Here is a 15378-nt window from a genome sequence, read left to right as displayed (position 1 = left end):
GGCGGAGTATTCAGCGATAGCCATTTCTGATCATGCTCCACATTTGGTGGACCTGGAGCTGGAGGAGGGGAAGGATCAACGCCCGCTGTGGAGGTTGGATGTGGGGCTTTTGGCAGAGGAGGAAGTGTGCGGTCGGATCCGTAGGGGTATCGAGGGGTATCTGGAAACCAATGACAACGGGGAGGTGCAGATTGGGATGGTTTGGGAAGCGCTAAAGGCAGTAGTTAGAGGGGAGCTGATCTCTATTCAGGCGCACAGGGAGAGGGGGTAGAGGGTCGAGAGGGAGAGGCTGGTGGAGGAGATGGTCAGGGTGGATAGGAGATATGCAGACACGCCGGACGGGAGGGGCTTCTGAGTGAGCGGCGCCGTCTCCAAGAAGAGTTTGACATTTTAACCACCTGTAACGCGGAGGTGCAGTGGAGGAGGGCACAGGGGGCGGTGTATGAGTACAGGGAGAAGGCAAACCGGATGTTGGCTCACCAGCTCCGGAAGCGGGAGGCAGCTAGAGAAATTGGGGGAGCCACGGATGCGGGTGGGAACTTAGTGCGGGGTGGAAAGGACATCAATGGGGTGTTCAGATCCTTCTATGAGGGGCTATATCGGGCAGTACCCCCCGGGGAAGCAGGCGGGATGGACCGCTTTTTGGATAAGCTGGAGTTCCCAAGAGTAGGGGACAAGCGGGTGGAGGGTTTGGGGGCCCCAATTGAGCTGGAGGAGTTGGAGGCGCTGGGAAGCATGCAGACAGGGAAAGCGCCAGGGCCTGACGGGTTCCCGGTGGAATTTTATAAGAAATTTTCAGATTTGCTGGGCCCGCTGCTGGTGAGGACCCTGAATGAGGCCAGGGAGGGGGTGGCTTTGCCCCTGATGATGTCCAGGGCAATTATCTCTTTGCTCCTGAAGCGGGACAAGGACCCCCTTCAGTGTGGGTCTTATAGGCCGATCTCGCTCCTTCACGTAGATGTTAAGTTGTTGGCAAAGGTGCTGACCAGGAGAGTGGAGGATGTGGTCCCAACGGTGATTCATGAGGACCAAACAGGAGACAATTGAATGCCAACGTGCGGAAGCTCCTGAATGTTATGATGATGGCGCTGGTGGTTGGGGAGTCAGAAATAGTGGCGTCCATGGATGCGGAGAAAGCTTTTGATAGGGTGGAGTGGAGTTACCTGTGGGAGGTGTTGCGGGGGTCTGGGTTTGGTGAGGGGTTCATTAGCTGGGTGAGGTTGCTGTACAGCTCCCCGGTGGCGAGTGTGGTGACGAATGGGAGGAGGTCAGAAGACTTTCGGCTTTCCAGAGGGACGAGGCAGGGGTGCCCCTTGTCTCCCCTGCTCTTCGCGTTAGCAATTGAGCCTGTATGTCGCGGACCCGGCTGAGGGGATGCCAGAGGTGCTGAGGATACTTGAGGAGTTTGGGGATTTTTCGGGATACAAGCTAAATGTGGGGAAAAGCGAGCTGTTTGTCCTGCAGCCGGGGGGTCAGGAGAGGGAGATAGGGGAACTCCCATTGAGGGGGGCTGCGGGGAGCTTTAGGCATCTTGGGGTCCACGTGGCTAGGACCTGGGGGACTATGCATAGGCTTAACTTTTCGATGCTGGTGGGGCAGATGGAGGAGGAGGTCAGGAGGTGGGATGTGCTTCCGCTCTCGTTGGTGGGCAGGGTCCAGTCGGTTAAAATGACGGTGCTCCCGAGGTTTTTGTTTCTTTTCCAGTGCCTCCCCATGTTGATCCCGAAGGCTTTTTTTAGACGGGTGAATAAGTCGATTCTGGGGTTTGAGTGGGCGCGGAAGGCCCAGAGAGTAAGGAGGGTATTTTTGGAGCAAAGAAGGGAGGTACGGGGCCTGGCACTGCCCAACCTGTGTGGATATTATTGGGCGGCGAACATGGCGATGATTCGCAGGTAGGTGACGGAAGGGGAGGGTTACGCATGGAAGAGGCTAGAGGTGGCATCCTGTGCGGGTACAAGTCTGGAGGCCTTGGTGACAGCCCCACTTCTACTCCCCCCAGCTAAGTACTCCACGAGTCCGGTGGTGGTTGCGTCCCTCAAAATCTGGGGACAGTAGAGGCGGCATAGGGGGGAAGTGAAGGCCTCAGTTTGGGCCCCGATACGGGGCAATCACCGTTTTGCGCCAGGGAGAACAGGTGGGGGATTTGGGAGCTGGCACGGGGCAGGCATCAGACAGTTTGGGGACCTCTTCTTGGATGGGAAGTTCACGACTCTGGAGGAGCTGGTGGGGAAGTGGAACCTCCCCCCGGGAACGCTTTTAGGTATATGCAGGTCAGGGACGTTGTTAAGAGGCAGGTGGAGGAGTTTCCGCGGCTGCCGCCAAGGGGGGTGCAGGACAGGGTGCTTTCTGGGACGTGGGTCAGGGAAGGGAAGATCTCGGCTATCTACCAACTTATGCAGGAGGAGGAGGAGGCCTCAGTAGATGGGCTCAAAGCGAAATGGGAGCTAGAGCTAGGGGACGAGATTGAGGATGGGACGTGGTTGGACGCCCTGGAGAGGGTGAATTCTTCCTCCTCTTGCGCATGGCTCAGCCTAATTCAGCTGAAGGTGCTGCACAGGGCTCACATGACGGGGGCAAGGATGAGCCAGTTTTTCGGAGGGTGAAGACAGGTGTGGAAGGTGTTCGGGTGGCCCGGCAAACCACACCCATATGTTTTGGCCATGTCCGGCTCTGGAGGGGTTTTGGAAGGGGGTGGCGGGGATTTTGTCGGAGGTGGTTGGGTCTAGGGTCAGGCCGGGCTGGGGGCTCGCGATCTTTGGGGTGGCTTCGGAGCCGGGAGTGCAGGAGGCGAGAGAGGCCGGCATTCTGGCTGTTGCGTCTCTAGTAGCCTGGCGCAGGATTCTGTTACAGTGGAGGGATACGCGGCCCCCGTGTCCGGAGACCTGGGTTAACGACATGGCTGGGTTCATCAAGTTGGAGAGGATGAAATTTGCCCTGAGGGGGTCGGTACAGGGGTTCTTTCGGCGGTGGCAGCCCTTTCTTGATTTCCTGGCGAAGGGGTAGAGAGTGGTCGGTCTCTGCAGCAACCCGGGGCGGGGGGGGTTTGGTGATGGTTGGGGGGTGTGTTTTTGCGACGGTGGGTTTGTTATGTTATTTTCTTCTTCTTGTATTGCTATTTGTTATTATTTATTGGGGGGGGGGGAAAAGAGAGAGAGAGAGAGAGAGAGAGAGAGAGAGAGAGAGGGAGTTCTTTTCTTGTTCTGTTTTGGCGTGGAAACATGCCTTGTTTGTTTTAAATTGCTGGGGAGTAAATTTGTTATTGTTATTAAAAAACTTGAATGAAAATTTTTTTTTTTTTTAAATGAATGCGAGCATAAATTCTTTAGATAATACAGGGCACTAGATTTTGGAGTATGAGCAGTAACCTCGCCAATGCATCCAAAATCAAAAGTGGACTGTTCTATGTCTTCAATAGATTTTTTGTAGGACCTTGCATGCTGATTTACAATATGCATTTCAAATCTTGACAATACTGATTTAATTAGTCAAGAATGATAATCATTAATTCAGTAGTAAAATCTGATACGAAAATATAGTCCTAAATAGTTTATGTTGTTATCTTTTTTCTTATGACATTTTACAGTTGCATTTGTAACCAGCAATAACTTAGATCCATACTATAGTCAGCATAGGTTCTTTTTACTGGATCTGCAGCAAGTAAAATTCTGTACTTGTAAAAAGATTTACAAAAGAGATAAGGGGCGGGATCCTCTGGCCTCCCCCGTGGCTTGTTTCTTGGCTGCATGATCTTCTGGTCCTGCCACTATCAATGAGACTTCCCACTAAATCCACCCCACGCCCCCAGGAAATCCTCAGTGAGGGGGTGCCTTTGGCAGGACCAAAAGATCCCGTCAGTGTGAACAACCAGAAGATCTCACCCAAGGAGTTTTATTCATGCAGGTAAAGTGCTGTCAATTGTTTGACAGCAAGCAAGAGATCACAGTACAGTTGTGTGAAGTATCGTTCAATTGACCTGAAATCATGCAAATAAAATCAGGCACAACGATTGGAGTTCGATTTGCCTAATTTAATTTGTACTATTGAATAATTCAAACTTTTTTCAACCAAAAACCATCAATTAGACTGTAGTCACTTTAACACGCTCCTTCATTTGCTGCTCCCAAAAGTCACAACTGCTGTTTGCATGACAACTTTAGTGGAAATTAATTGAAAGCTTCTGTGCAGGATCCAGAAACCATAAAAATGCCCTTTAATTAGCTAGAGGCATCAAAAGTGAATTTAAACTGGATGGTGTAAACTGAATCCTTTTATGCTGATCTACAATGTCAAATTTCCAAAGGTACATGGTTCAAATTTAAATAAGGTTCAGCCAGCAAAGTAAAAGTGTGCAAATAATTTTATCTTCAAGCCAGGGAGGTGTGGAGTTAGACTGATTTTAAAGTTTTCCTGCTGTATTCATCACCCCTCTGAAAGGTGGAAAAGCTGTTGTTTACAAGTTTTGAACTCCCCAAAGGTGAAGGATTCACATCACTCACTCTAATGGCATTACTATACCTGGCATTGCTAGGGTGGTAGTGTGTTGCATGAAAGCTTTTCAATTCTTCCCAAGTAAGCTTGGGTATGTGCAGTGGATCACCGCCAGATATTACTGAGTAGGTATGGTCCGGAAGAAGCTTGTTCTGTAGATGCTGCGCATAGAGGTTTTCATTGTTTGCCTGAAATAGCAATTAAATACAACAACTTCTGATTAAATGCAAAACAGAAAGTTATCTTGTTGCAAATCCACACAGATTTGAAAGAAACATTGAAAATAGGAATGGGCTATTCAGTAGGAATGGGCTATTCAGCCCTTTAAGACTGCTGTATCATTCAATATGATCATGGCTGATTCTCCTCTATCACACCATAAACCCACACTCTCCCCATACCCATCAACACCTAGAAATCTATATAATTTCTGTCTTAAATATATTCAGTGTCTTGGCCTCCACCGCCTTCTGTGGTAGAGTGTTCCATAGGTTCACCACTCTGAGTGAAGACATTTCTCCTCATCGGGGTCCCAAATGGAATATGCCGTACCCTGAGATTGTGATTGCTTGTTCGAGATCCCCCCCGGCCAGAGGAAACAACACTCCTAAATCCAATCTCTCCAGCACTGTCAGAATTTTATACGTTTCAATTAGATCCGCTCTCATTCCTCTAAATTCCAGTGAATATAGGCCCCTTCAACACAATCTCTCCTCATATAACAATCCGCCATCCCAGGAATCGGTCTGCTGAACCTTCGTTGCACTGCCTCTATGGCAAATATATCCTTTTTTCTATATCATCAAAGTGCACACATTACTCAAGGTGTGGCCTCACTGTGCAGCTGCAGCAAGACATCTTTACTCATGTACTCAGGTCCTCTTTCAATGAAGGTCAACATACTATTTGTCTTCTTAACTGCTTGCTATACCTGCACGCTTATTTTCAGTGACTGGTGCACAAGGACACCCAAGTCCCTTTGTACATGTTATACTGCTGCTGTATTTGCCCCCTCACTCAACTTGCCTAAATCACCTTGAAGCTTCTTAATATCCTCCTGAGCTTTCACATTCTCACCAAGTTTCATGTCGTCAGCAAACTTGGAAATATTACTTTTGGCTCTCCCCTCCTCCCCTTCATGCAAATCAATGATGTATATTCTGAATAGCAGGGAACCAAGCACTGCTCTCTGCAAAATTCCATTAGTTACCTCCTGCCACTTCGAAAAATACCTATTTATTCTTACTTTTTTTTACTGTCAGATAACCAATTCTCAATATATGCCGACTGCCTGTCAGATAACCAATTCTCAATATATGCCACTATTACCCCGAATTCCATGAGTTTTTTTTCTTGGGCACTCATCTCTTATGTGGGACTTTATCAAAAGCTTTCTGAGAATCTAAATGCACCACATCCACTGGTTCACCCGTATCTATTCTACCAGTTAGGTCCTCAAAAAAAAACTGCAGTAGGCTTGTCAAACAGGATTTCAAATGGATGTTTGATAGCGTGGTTTGAAATCTCAGCAAAGGAGAACATAAACATTGATGAAGCAACACGGTTTTTGGGTGAAAAATATTCTGGCCAGTGATTTTATCCATCTGCCTGAAAACAGGGAAATGGATACAGTTGAACTGCTCCTGAAGGAGCAGTGCTCCGAAAGCTAGTGATTTGAAACAAACCTGTTGGACTTTAACCTGATGTTGTAAGACTTCTTACTTTTTCAAATGAGGCTACATTTGCCACCCTCAAATCTGCCAGAACTGTTCCAAAATTAGATGCCAACCAATGCATCCATTCCTTCTATGACCATCTCCTTTAGTACCCTGAGATTTAGATTATCAGGCGCTGGGGATTTATCAACTTTGTCTCATTAATTTCTCCAGCATTATTTTTTAAATAATATTAATTTTATTTAATTCCTATTATTTTGTATTGAAGAATGGACTCGCACTCAACCTAAATATGTTTGATAACAGTTGGAACTATTGTAAAAATTTTCACTTAAAGGCTATCTACCTGTGCTTGTAACCTACCCGTGCTTATCAAAATAAAACTGTTTAAGCCCCATTTTCCTGCCTGACGTTCTATACGAGATTAGCTAACTATCTAGGCCTAAAATTTTGGTTCCCATAATTTAAAATAATGAATAGAAAAATATCCATGACTTTAACAAAATCAAGTGGCTCAAATAAATTCCAAATTAACTCCAGAAGAAACCCCTAAGACTATATTTTGATGCTTTAGTTTTACAATACTTGCAACAGTTGTCACATCTCTATGAAATTATATCCTGCAGTACCACGAATGTACATGAAAATCGCTTATTGTCACGAGTAGGCTTCAAATGAAGTTACTGTGAAAAGCCCCTAGTCGCCACATTCCGGCACCTGTTCGGGGAGGCTGTTACAGGAATCGAACCATGCTGCTGGCTTGCTTTCAAAGCCAGCGATTTGGCCCTGTGCTAAAGTGTTCAAGTCAAATTACACCTTTTGCAAACACTTACAAATACACCCTTCATTTCATTGAATACGACTCCTTTGAAGACAAGTGGCGAGCCTGGGTCATCAGGGGATACGTGTTCCAGCCTCCACCCTTCTTGCCTGTTGGAGAAGATACGGTGGAATTCAACGTTGCAAAATAAAATATTGTCTTATGCATATTGTAGATATATGCTAAGTTATTGATTTATGTGATGTCTTTGGGTACTGATTAGGATCTGCATAGTTAGAGAATGGAATTATTCAAAAGACCATGACTGCGAAAAGATAGTCATTGTTTCAGATAATGAATAATCTGTAAAACTTTAGGGTCATGTCTGCAGAAATACAGACATTGTTTCAATGAATGTTTCATATATCAGTCAATGTTTCATAAAATGAAAAGACATTCATTGCACTTAGTAATAAAAATGTATTAATTAGTTACATCAAGGTCTGTGGTCAACAGCAGCGTAATAAACTTATTCTCATTATACTGCCTTGAACTAACCTTGATGGGCATCCGTCAATCTTAAGTAATGGCCAATGTTTAATTATTAAATAATCCTCTAAGTAACAGACATCCACTTGAACAAATCAGGAGGTTTCAGCTGAGAATTAGAAGCCAATGAGAGTAAATGAGGGATTAGACCATAGATAAGCATTTGGTTAGAAGTAGGACCTCGTGGTTGAAATTTCACTCTTGAATTCCTGCCTTCCTGAATCACCTATTTCTTTATAATTTTCATTTGCTTTAGCTTTTAACGCTTTGCGCTACGTTCTGACCAGTTTATGTATTATTTGATCTAAGTTTTGATTTAGTTCTTATTTAGTGTATTAAAGTGAATAATTAGCAATAACGTTGTACACAGTTCCAGGATCCCAGGTTCGATTCCCGGCTTGGGTCACTGTCTGTGTGGAGTCTGCACGTTCTCCCCGTACCTGCGTGGGTTTCCTCCGGGTGCTCCGGTTTCCTCGCACAAGTCGCGAAAGACGTGCTGTTAGGTGAAGTGTACATTCTGAATTCTCCCTCTGTGTACCCGAACAGGCGCTGTAATGTGGTGACTAGGGGCTTTCCACAGTAACTTCATTGCAGTGCTAATGTAAGCCTACTTGTTACAATAAAGATCATTATATTATTTTGCACGCCTCCAATCAACCGGACAATCAACTCTTATTGGAAGATAGAATAAGATATCCCACAATATACATTAAATATTCAGCTTACCAGAAGTCCAATTCCCTTAGGCATGGAAAAAAGACAGCATCCAGGTAAACAGAGAGGAGATTCTGAAAATCCTTAGAATTTTGGGTGGAAAATGGATACATTGTGTAATCACTAGCTACAAAGATCAAAAGAAAAATGCAAAACAACTATTAGTTTGCCTTGATGCTGTTAAGTTATGTACACAGTATTCACAAGTAACTTTAACAAGGTACCCTACATTTTAGGCAAGATCTGTAACTTAACATACTGTTAATCACAGCATAGATCTACATACCACTAAGTTATTTTATAGAAATTCAGGAGCACTATTGATCATGAAAATTTGATTACTCCAGAATAGTGATCACAAGATGGAGTTGTCAATGTAAGTAAATGTAAGGTGGGGTAAGATGGTACGTTTGGTTCAAAATAATAATTTTGAATGGAAGAGACAATACTTCAACTGGATGAGGCAATAACAATGAGCAATAAGAATATTGGGTTTTATTTTAGGAATAAGATAGCAACAAATAAGAAAGAACAGTACAGCACATGAACAGGCCCCTTTGGCCCACCAAGCCTGCGCCGATTATAACGCCTGTCTAAACTAAAATCTTCTGCACTTTTTGGGTCCGTATCCCTCTATTCCCATCCTATTCATGTATTTGTCAAGATACCTCTTAAAACATCGCTATCATACCTGTCTCCATCACTTGCCCCGGCAGTAAGTTCCAGGCACTCACTAACCACCCTCTGTGCAAAAAGACTTGCCTCGCACATCTCCTCTAAACTTTGCCCCTCGACTTTAAATCGATGTCCCCACGCAATTGATTTTTCCACCTTGGGAAAAAGCTTCCATCTACTCTGTCCATACTACTCATAATTTTGTAAACTTGGTTGCCCCTCAACCTCTCCTCATAACTAATACCCTCAAGAACATCAAGAAGCAGTGACAAATCTGTATAAAACCTTCACATGACCCTAGTTGGACGTTACGTGGTTTTGGGCACCAGTCTAAAGCTGCATATTAGGCAAGTCAGCATCTAGTCAAATTAAAGAACAGACTGGAGGGGCTGAATGGCCTATGGCTGTCTCCACGAAGGGCAGTGAATTAATAGAGAAGCCCAATGAAGAATCACTACAATGCTCCTTGATACTGTTTTAAATATGAAGAAAGACTGGAAAAACTAGGAATGTTTTCATAAGGAGAGGAGATTACTGGGTAGTTTTGGAGGTATTAAAAATTAAGGAAAACAATAGACAGAAACAGTTCGTTTTCAGTTGCTGACGAAACTTTATATTTAAAAAAAGAGGATTGTGAGATTGTGGAAGGCACTCCCAGTAAATGATTAAAACAGATCCATTAACATTTAAGAATGCGGTAGATAGTTGAAGGAAAGGTAAATAAGGGATATGAGAAAGGAGCAAGTGCAAAGATTAGGAACAATGCTTTTGTGGAGGATAAACATTAACATAGGCAGGTTAGGCTGAGGAGCATAATGTGTTATAATTTCTTTGCATTTTCCATGAAAATGCTAAATCTTAATATTTGTTTAAATAAACATATACAGAAAAAGGCCACAGTCCAACTGAACACAAAGTTACACATGGTATTCAGTCAATCAGCTCAACAGATTAATTACAAAGCAAGCTAACAAACTCACCCACCCCCCAACCATCATCTAGCTACATGTCCACACAATTCGGCAGTTCTGACCTGTGAAGGCATTCATGAAGGTAGCAAGTGATCGGGTCAGCATTTTGAAGAAGGGGTCTCTACATTGGTACTTCTCAGAGCCACAAAGCACCACATGTTCCAGAATATGAGGAACACCAGTACTGTTGAGTGGGGTAGTACGAAACTGCACACTGAAATACAAATACCGCAAAGTTAGTTAATTATGTGACTGTACCACAAAGGAAATTAGGATACCATAAAAAGCCGAATTTTAATTCTTCTTACTTTTTGTAAATTATGAAGGGAAGGCATGAAGAAAATTTTTTTATGCAGTGAGTGGTTCGGATCTGGAATGCCCAAGTGTGGTTGAGGCAGGTTCAATCGAGGCAATCAAGAGGGAATTGCATTATTATCTGAAAAGGAAGAATGTGCAGAGCCACAGGGAGAAGAATTGCTCATTCGGAGAACCAGTACAGACAAGATGGATCAAATGGCTTTCTTCTGTGCTGTAACAATTCTGAGATTTATCATCACATTCCTCAGTATGGATTACATCAACTTAAATGTTCACAGAATGACAAAAATCAAAAGGCCAATCTTCCACATCATATCAGAGAAGGTTACAGCACAGGAGACCATTCAGCCCATTATGCCCATGCTGGCTGTTTGCAAGAGCCACTCATCTTGACCCATTCTTCTGTCTTTTCCCATTAACCCTGCGATTATCTAATTCTCTAATGAAAGCCACAATTGACCCTGCCCCTACCATACACTCATGCAATTCATTCCAGACCATATACTGCGTAAAAAGGATTTTCCTCATGTCATAATTGCGTCTTTTGTCGGTCACCTTAAATTGGTATCCTCTGGTTCTTGATCCTTCAGTCAATGGGAACAGTCTCTCCCTTTCTAGACCCATGTTGCTGACACCGCTATCTCGTCTGTGGGAACAAACCAAGCTATCTAAAGAAACGTTTCTCATTCCTTGAACCATTCTGATGAAACTTCTCTGCATCCTCTCTAATGACTTCACATCATTACTCAAATGTGGTACCCAGAAATTGACACAACACTACAGTTAAGGCTGAGCCAGTGTCTTACACAGATTTATCATAACTTCATGCTTTTGTACCTTATGCCCTTGTAATTTTTTATTAACTGTTTTCTCAATCTGCTACTGCGCCTTCAGTGCTTTATGCACTTATGTTCCCAGGTTCTTCTACTCCTGCACCCACTTTATACTTGAATCTTTTGCTTTATATTTTCTCCTCATTCTTCCCACTAAAATTAATCACATCACACTTCTCTGCATTAAATTTCATCTGCCACTTGTCTATCCATTCAACCAGCCAGTCCTTGTTCTCTTTATTACTATCCCTGCACTTCACAACACTTTCAACAATTGGAAGAATTGTGCCCTGTACACCAACTGTAGGTCATTAATATATATCATGAAAAACAAGCGTTCTGGGAACCCACACCATAACTTCTTCCAGTCCATGACAACTGCTCACCACTCCTGTTTCTTGTCACTCAACCAATTTCATGTTCACGCTGCTACTGTCCCTTTTATTCCATCAGCATACACACCTTTTAAATACTACTTGCAGCTAAATCAACTATTAAAATCTCATCTCCGTAAGATTCTGCAGAGAACATCAGTCATTTTTATGACATTTCTATTTTCAAACACTGAACTGTCGAGAAAGGGAAAATGCTGAAAATGCTCAGTCGGGCCAGCAGCACATGTGGAGAGAGAGTGGTAACATTTCGGATGGGTGACCCTTTTAACAGATCGGTTTTGTTTATTGCTTCATAAGTGCAGCCAGACCTGAAGATGCTCAGCATTTTAAAAATGTAACTTCATATTTCCAGCATCAGGTCTATACTGAGCTGCCTAGAGTTTTTTTTTGAAGCGTGCAAGGGTTATTAATAAATAGAGTATATACAAAATCAGGTTATTAATAAATAGAGTATATACAAAATCAGGGGCACTAAATGAACCATAACTATAAATGATAAATAAATACCTGAACAGATTGTTTGGATCATCCCTTGCTATGTGCAAGTACTGAGCCCCTGTATTATCATGGTTAAGTTTAACAGCTGTCAGGAAGAGATCAGGAACGGCAGTCACCTGCGGGAAGGAAAGATTATGAGCTTGGACTATATTCAGTCTTTTTTTAAATATGCTTCAGAGACAGCACCCAAATGTGACCTTAGCAAGTTAGAGTTAAAAGTAGGACAACCTCATAAATGCGGTCATATCCTGCTGTTGCTTCTCTCCACTTGCAAGAATTTAATACAATAATCTCAACATGCATCCTGAAGTTTATTAAATATGAACATATGAAATAGGAGCAGAAAATTATATGGATGGTCGAGTCTGCTCCACCGTTCAATATCATGGCTGATCTTTGTCTGAACTCCACTTTCCTTTCCACTCCAAAAATTCCCAAGAAACCAAAAATCTGTCTATCCCAGCCTTAAGTATATTCAATGATGGAACATCCACAACCTCTGGGATAGAGAACTTCAAAGATTCACGGCACTGGAAACCTTTTTCCTCATCTCAGTCCTAAACGATCGGCCTCTTATCGTGAAACTGTGCTCCCTTGTACTAGATTCCCAGCCATGGGAAACGTTTCATCATCTACCCTGCCCAGTCCCTTCAGAATTTTGTATGTTTTAATGAGATTTTGTCTCATTCGCCTAAACACCAAAGAATATGGACACAATTTACTCAGTCTTTCATCACAGGACAATGCCCATGGACCTAGCCGATAAACCTTTGCCATACCACTACCAATGCAAGTGTAACCTTCCTTAATTATGGAGGCTAAAGTTATAGACAGTATATCAGATGTGGTCACACTAAAGCCCCATACAATTAGCGCAAGGCTCCGCTGCACTCCTACCCCTGCAATAAAGGCCAATACATCATTTAATTTCCTATTGCTTGCTCTGCCTGCATAACTTTTTTGTTTCTTGTACAAATACATTCAAGCTCCTCTTGAACATCAACATTTACAAGTTTCATGTATTTTAAAAAGTAGTCTGCTTTTCTATGCATACAACCAAGTGAATAAACTCTCATTTCCTCACATTATAATCTATCTGCTACCTTGATTCCCACCACTTAACCTGTATTCTTTAAAAATGTGCCATTCTTGCGGTTGTCGTGATGACTGCAAGATGAAAAGCTTCGAAAACATGTCTCTTCTGAACAATAATAAGGAAAGACGTGTATTTTATATAGTGCTTGCCATGACCTCAGGATATCCCATAGTGCATTTACTGTCAGAGATTGGATGACATTTTTACAGAGAAAAGTAGGGAGTTATCCTAGTCTCCAGCCCATCATTTATTCCTCAAACACCAAATCTGATTAAACTAGTCATTCATTGCTGAGCCTTGTTCTGCCCAAACTGGCTGCTAAGCTGATAGTTCAGCGGCTGTGACGTGCCAAGGACATGAAAATCTTGATACGAATACGTTTCTTTCACGTTGCGCAGTGCCTAACGTTCTAAATAATGTTCGTTTTCAGGCTACATGTGGCCAAATGCAGCAATACTAACTGTAGAATTCTTTTGAGGATAAACCATACAGTAGAATACAACTCCATTGTTAAAGAGAAAGTTAACTACCTGGTTTACAGTGAAGCCATGAATTTTCTTCCCAACTGTGTAGTGTCTGATTCTTTGTCTCACAGAACTGCTGTTCCATCGGCATGTGCAGTGGTTCACAGGCCTGTTAATAAAAGGTTGTTGGAATGACAACAAAACTTCCCTCGGTATATAAAACGATTATTTAGGTGTATATTGAAAATCTTTTATGAGGTGATCGCAAGGATTGAAAACTAATACATCATGGTAGGCATTTTTCAAAATTAAAGCCAGGCGTTGCAAAAATCCTTTAGCACAGTGACGTTACGGTCACATTCAGAAAAGAGAACAGATTCCATTACACGATAACCTTCGGGGCTGGTTTAGCACAGTGGTTTAAATCGCTGGCTTGTAATACAGTACAATGCCAGCAGCACGGGTTCAATTCCCGTACCAGCCTCCCTGAACAGGCACCAGAATGTGGCGACTAGGGGCCTTTCACAGTAACTTCATTGAAGCCTACTCGAGACAATAAGCGATTATTATTATTATATCAGAGACTGGTCTAGCACCACTGGTAAGATCATAAGACATAGGTGCAGAATGCCATTTGGTCCATCGAACCTGCTCAACCATGGCTGATATGTTTAATACTATATATATATATATATATATATATAATCTTTATTAGTGTCACAAGTAGGCTTACATTTACACTGCAATTAAATTACTGTGGAAATACCCTAGTCGCCACACTCCAGCACCTGTTCAGGTACACGGAAGGAGAATTCAGAGTGTCTAATTCACCTAACAAGTACATCTTTCGGGGACTTTGTGGGAGGAAAGCAGAGCACCCAGAAGAACCAGGAAGAACGCGCAGACTCGGCACAGTGACCCAAGCCGGGAATCGGATCCAGGTCCCTGGCGCTGTAAAGCAGCAGTGCTGACCACTCTGCTACCGTGCCACCCCACATCTTTCTCATTCCCATTCTCGTGCCTTCTCCTCACAACCCCTGATCCCCCTATCAATCAAGAACTTATCTATCTCTGTCTTTAGGGCACTAATTCTCACATCTGAAGTGAAAGTATGTTTAGGATGGGCATGAGCACACAAGAACTCATTCTGGAGATGAAGCACCATCATACCCAGTGCAAACCTTTCTCCGGGCTCCAGTCAGTCAGCAATGCTTCACAGGGCAGTGAAATCTCTGCCCACTCCCCAACAGATCCACAACTCGTGTGCAGCCCGGGGAGGGGAAAGAGGGGCAGCTTGTAAAACCTCGGGCCAAGGGTCAAGCTGTCTCCTGGGGGGGGGGGGCTCAGGATGGATTCTCGTCCCAAGAGTGGCCGAGCCAAAGTTTTAGGTCTGAGGGTCGGCCTGTACCGGGAGCCCAGACCTGGCTCAAGGTTGGGCGGACCTGCAGGGGATCAGGAAGGCCAGGCTGTACCCACTGACTGGGCTCAGGCTGTGCGCTCCGACCCGGGGCAGTTACCCCTCGGGGTGCAGCCCCACGCTTCCCGATGGGATGGGGTGCGGCCCCAGTGACTGTCAGCTGGAAGCAACCTCACCTCAGCCTGGTGAGCAAGCCCCACACACCCGCCGCCCTCTGCATCCTTCCCCCGTCACTCTGCTGTGCGCCTGCCCGCAGCACCTACAAACATCCCCGGCCCTCATTGGTCAGCCCTCCCACAGAATGGCGACATGGGATTGGCAGTGGTTCGGAGACGTCATCAATAAAGTGGGCGTGGCGAACGGAGAGTTGGTGTGCGCGTGCGCAGAGTGCTGGTGCTGGGGAATGGGTGCACAGCGTCACGTGGGGAGCTAGGCTGCTTGACATGCTGAATTTTGGCTTGATGATGTACATCATGATGGACGCGCCTACTAACTTGTTCGACCAGGCTTTTGGTCACCTATCT

At 44.1% G+C, this 15378-nt stretch overlaps 1 protein-coding gene across 3 annotated transcripts in view; it reads right to left on the bottom strand.

Annotated features, from left to right (window-relative positions):
* Nucleotides 1-15136, bottom strand: part of pitrm1 (pitrilysin metallopeptidase 1) — an 82661-nt gene extending 67525 nt beyond the window's left edge. For 2 of the 3 annotated variants that reach the window (XM_038798309.1, XM_038798310.1), the window contains exons 1-7: nt 15031-15136; nt 13504-13606; nt 11887-11993; nt 9896-10047; nt 8200-8314; nt 6998-7094; nt 4516-4676 (exon numbers count right to left, since the gene is read on the bottom strand). In XM_038798309.1, the coding sequence (XP_038654237.1) occupies nt 4516-4676; nt 6998-7094; nt 8200-8314; nt 9896-10047; nt 11887-11993; nt 13504-13606; nt 15031-15074 (779 nt within the window). In that variant the 5' untranslated portion in view covers nt 15075-15136. Of the gene's footprint in view, nt 1-4515; nt 4677-6997; nt 7095-8199; nt 8315-9895; nt 10048-10706; nt 10798-11886; nt 11994-13503; nt 13607-15030 lie in introns of those variants that run through there. The other variant, XM_038798311.1, reaches the window with a different exon arrangement.
* Nucleotides 15137-15378: the final 242 nt, after the last annotated feature.

This window comes from Scyliorhinus canicula, chromosome 5 (genome assembly GCF_902713615.1).
Source record: "Scyliorhinus canicula chromosome 5, sScyCan1.1, whole genome shotgun sequence".
Lineage (NCBI taxonomy): Eukaryota > Metazoa > Chordata > Chondrichthyes > Carcharhiniformes > Scyliorhinidae > Scyliorhinus > Scyliorhinus canicula.
The sequence above is the reverse complement of the archived record's forward strand: the minus strand, read 5'-3'. Positions and strand labels throughout refer to the sequence as shown.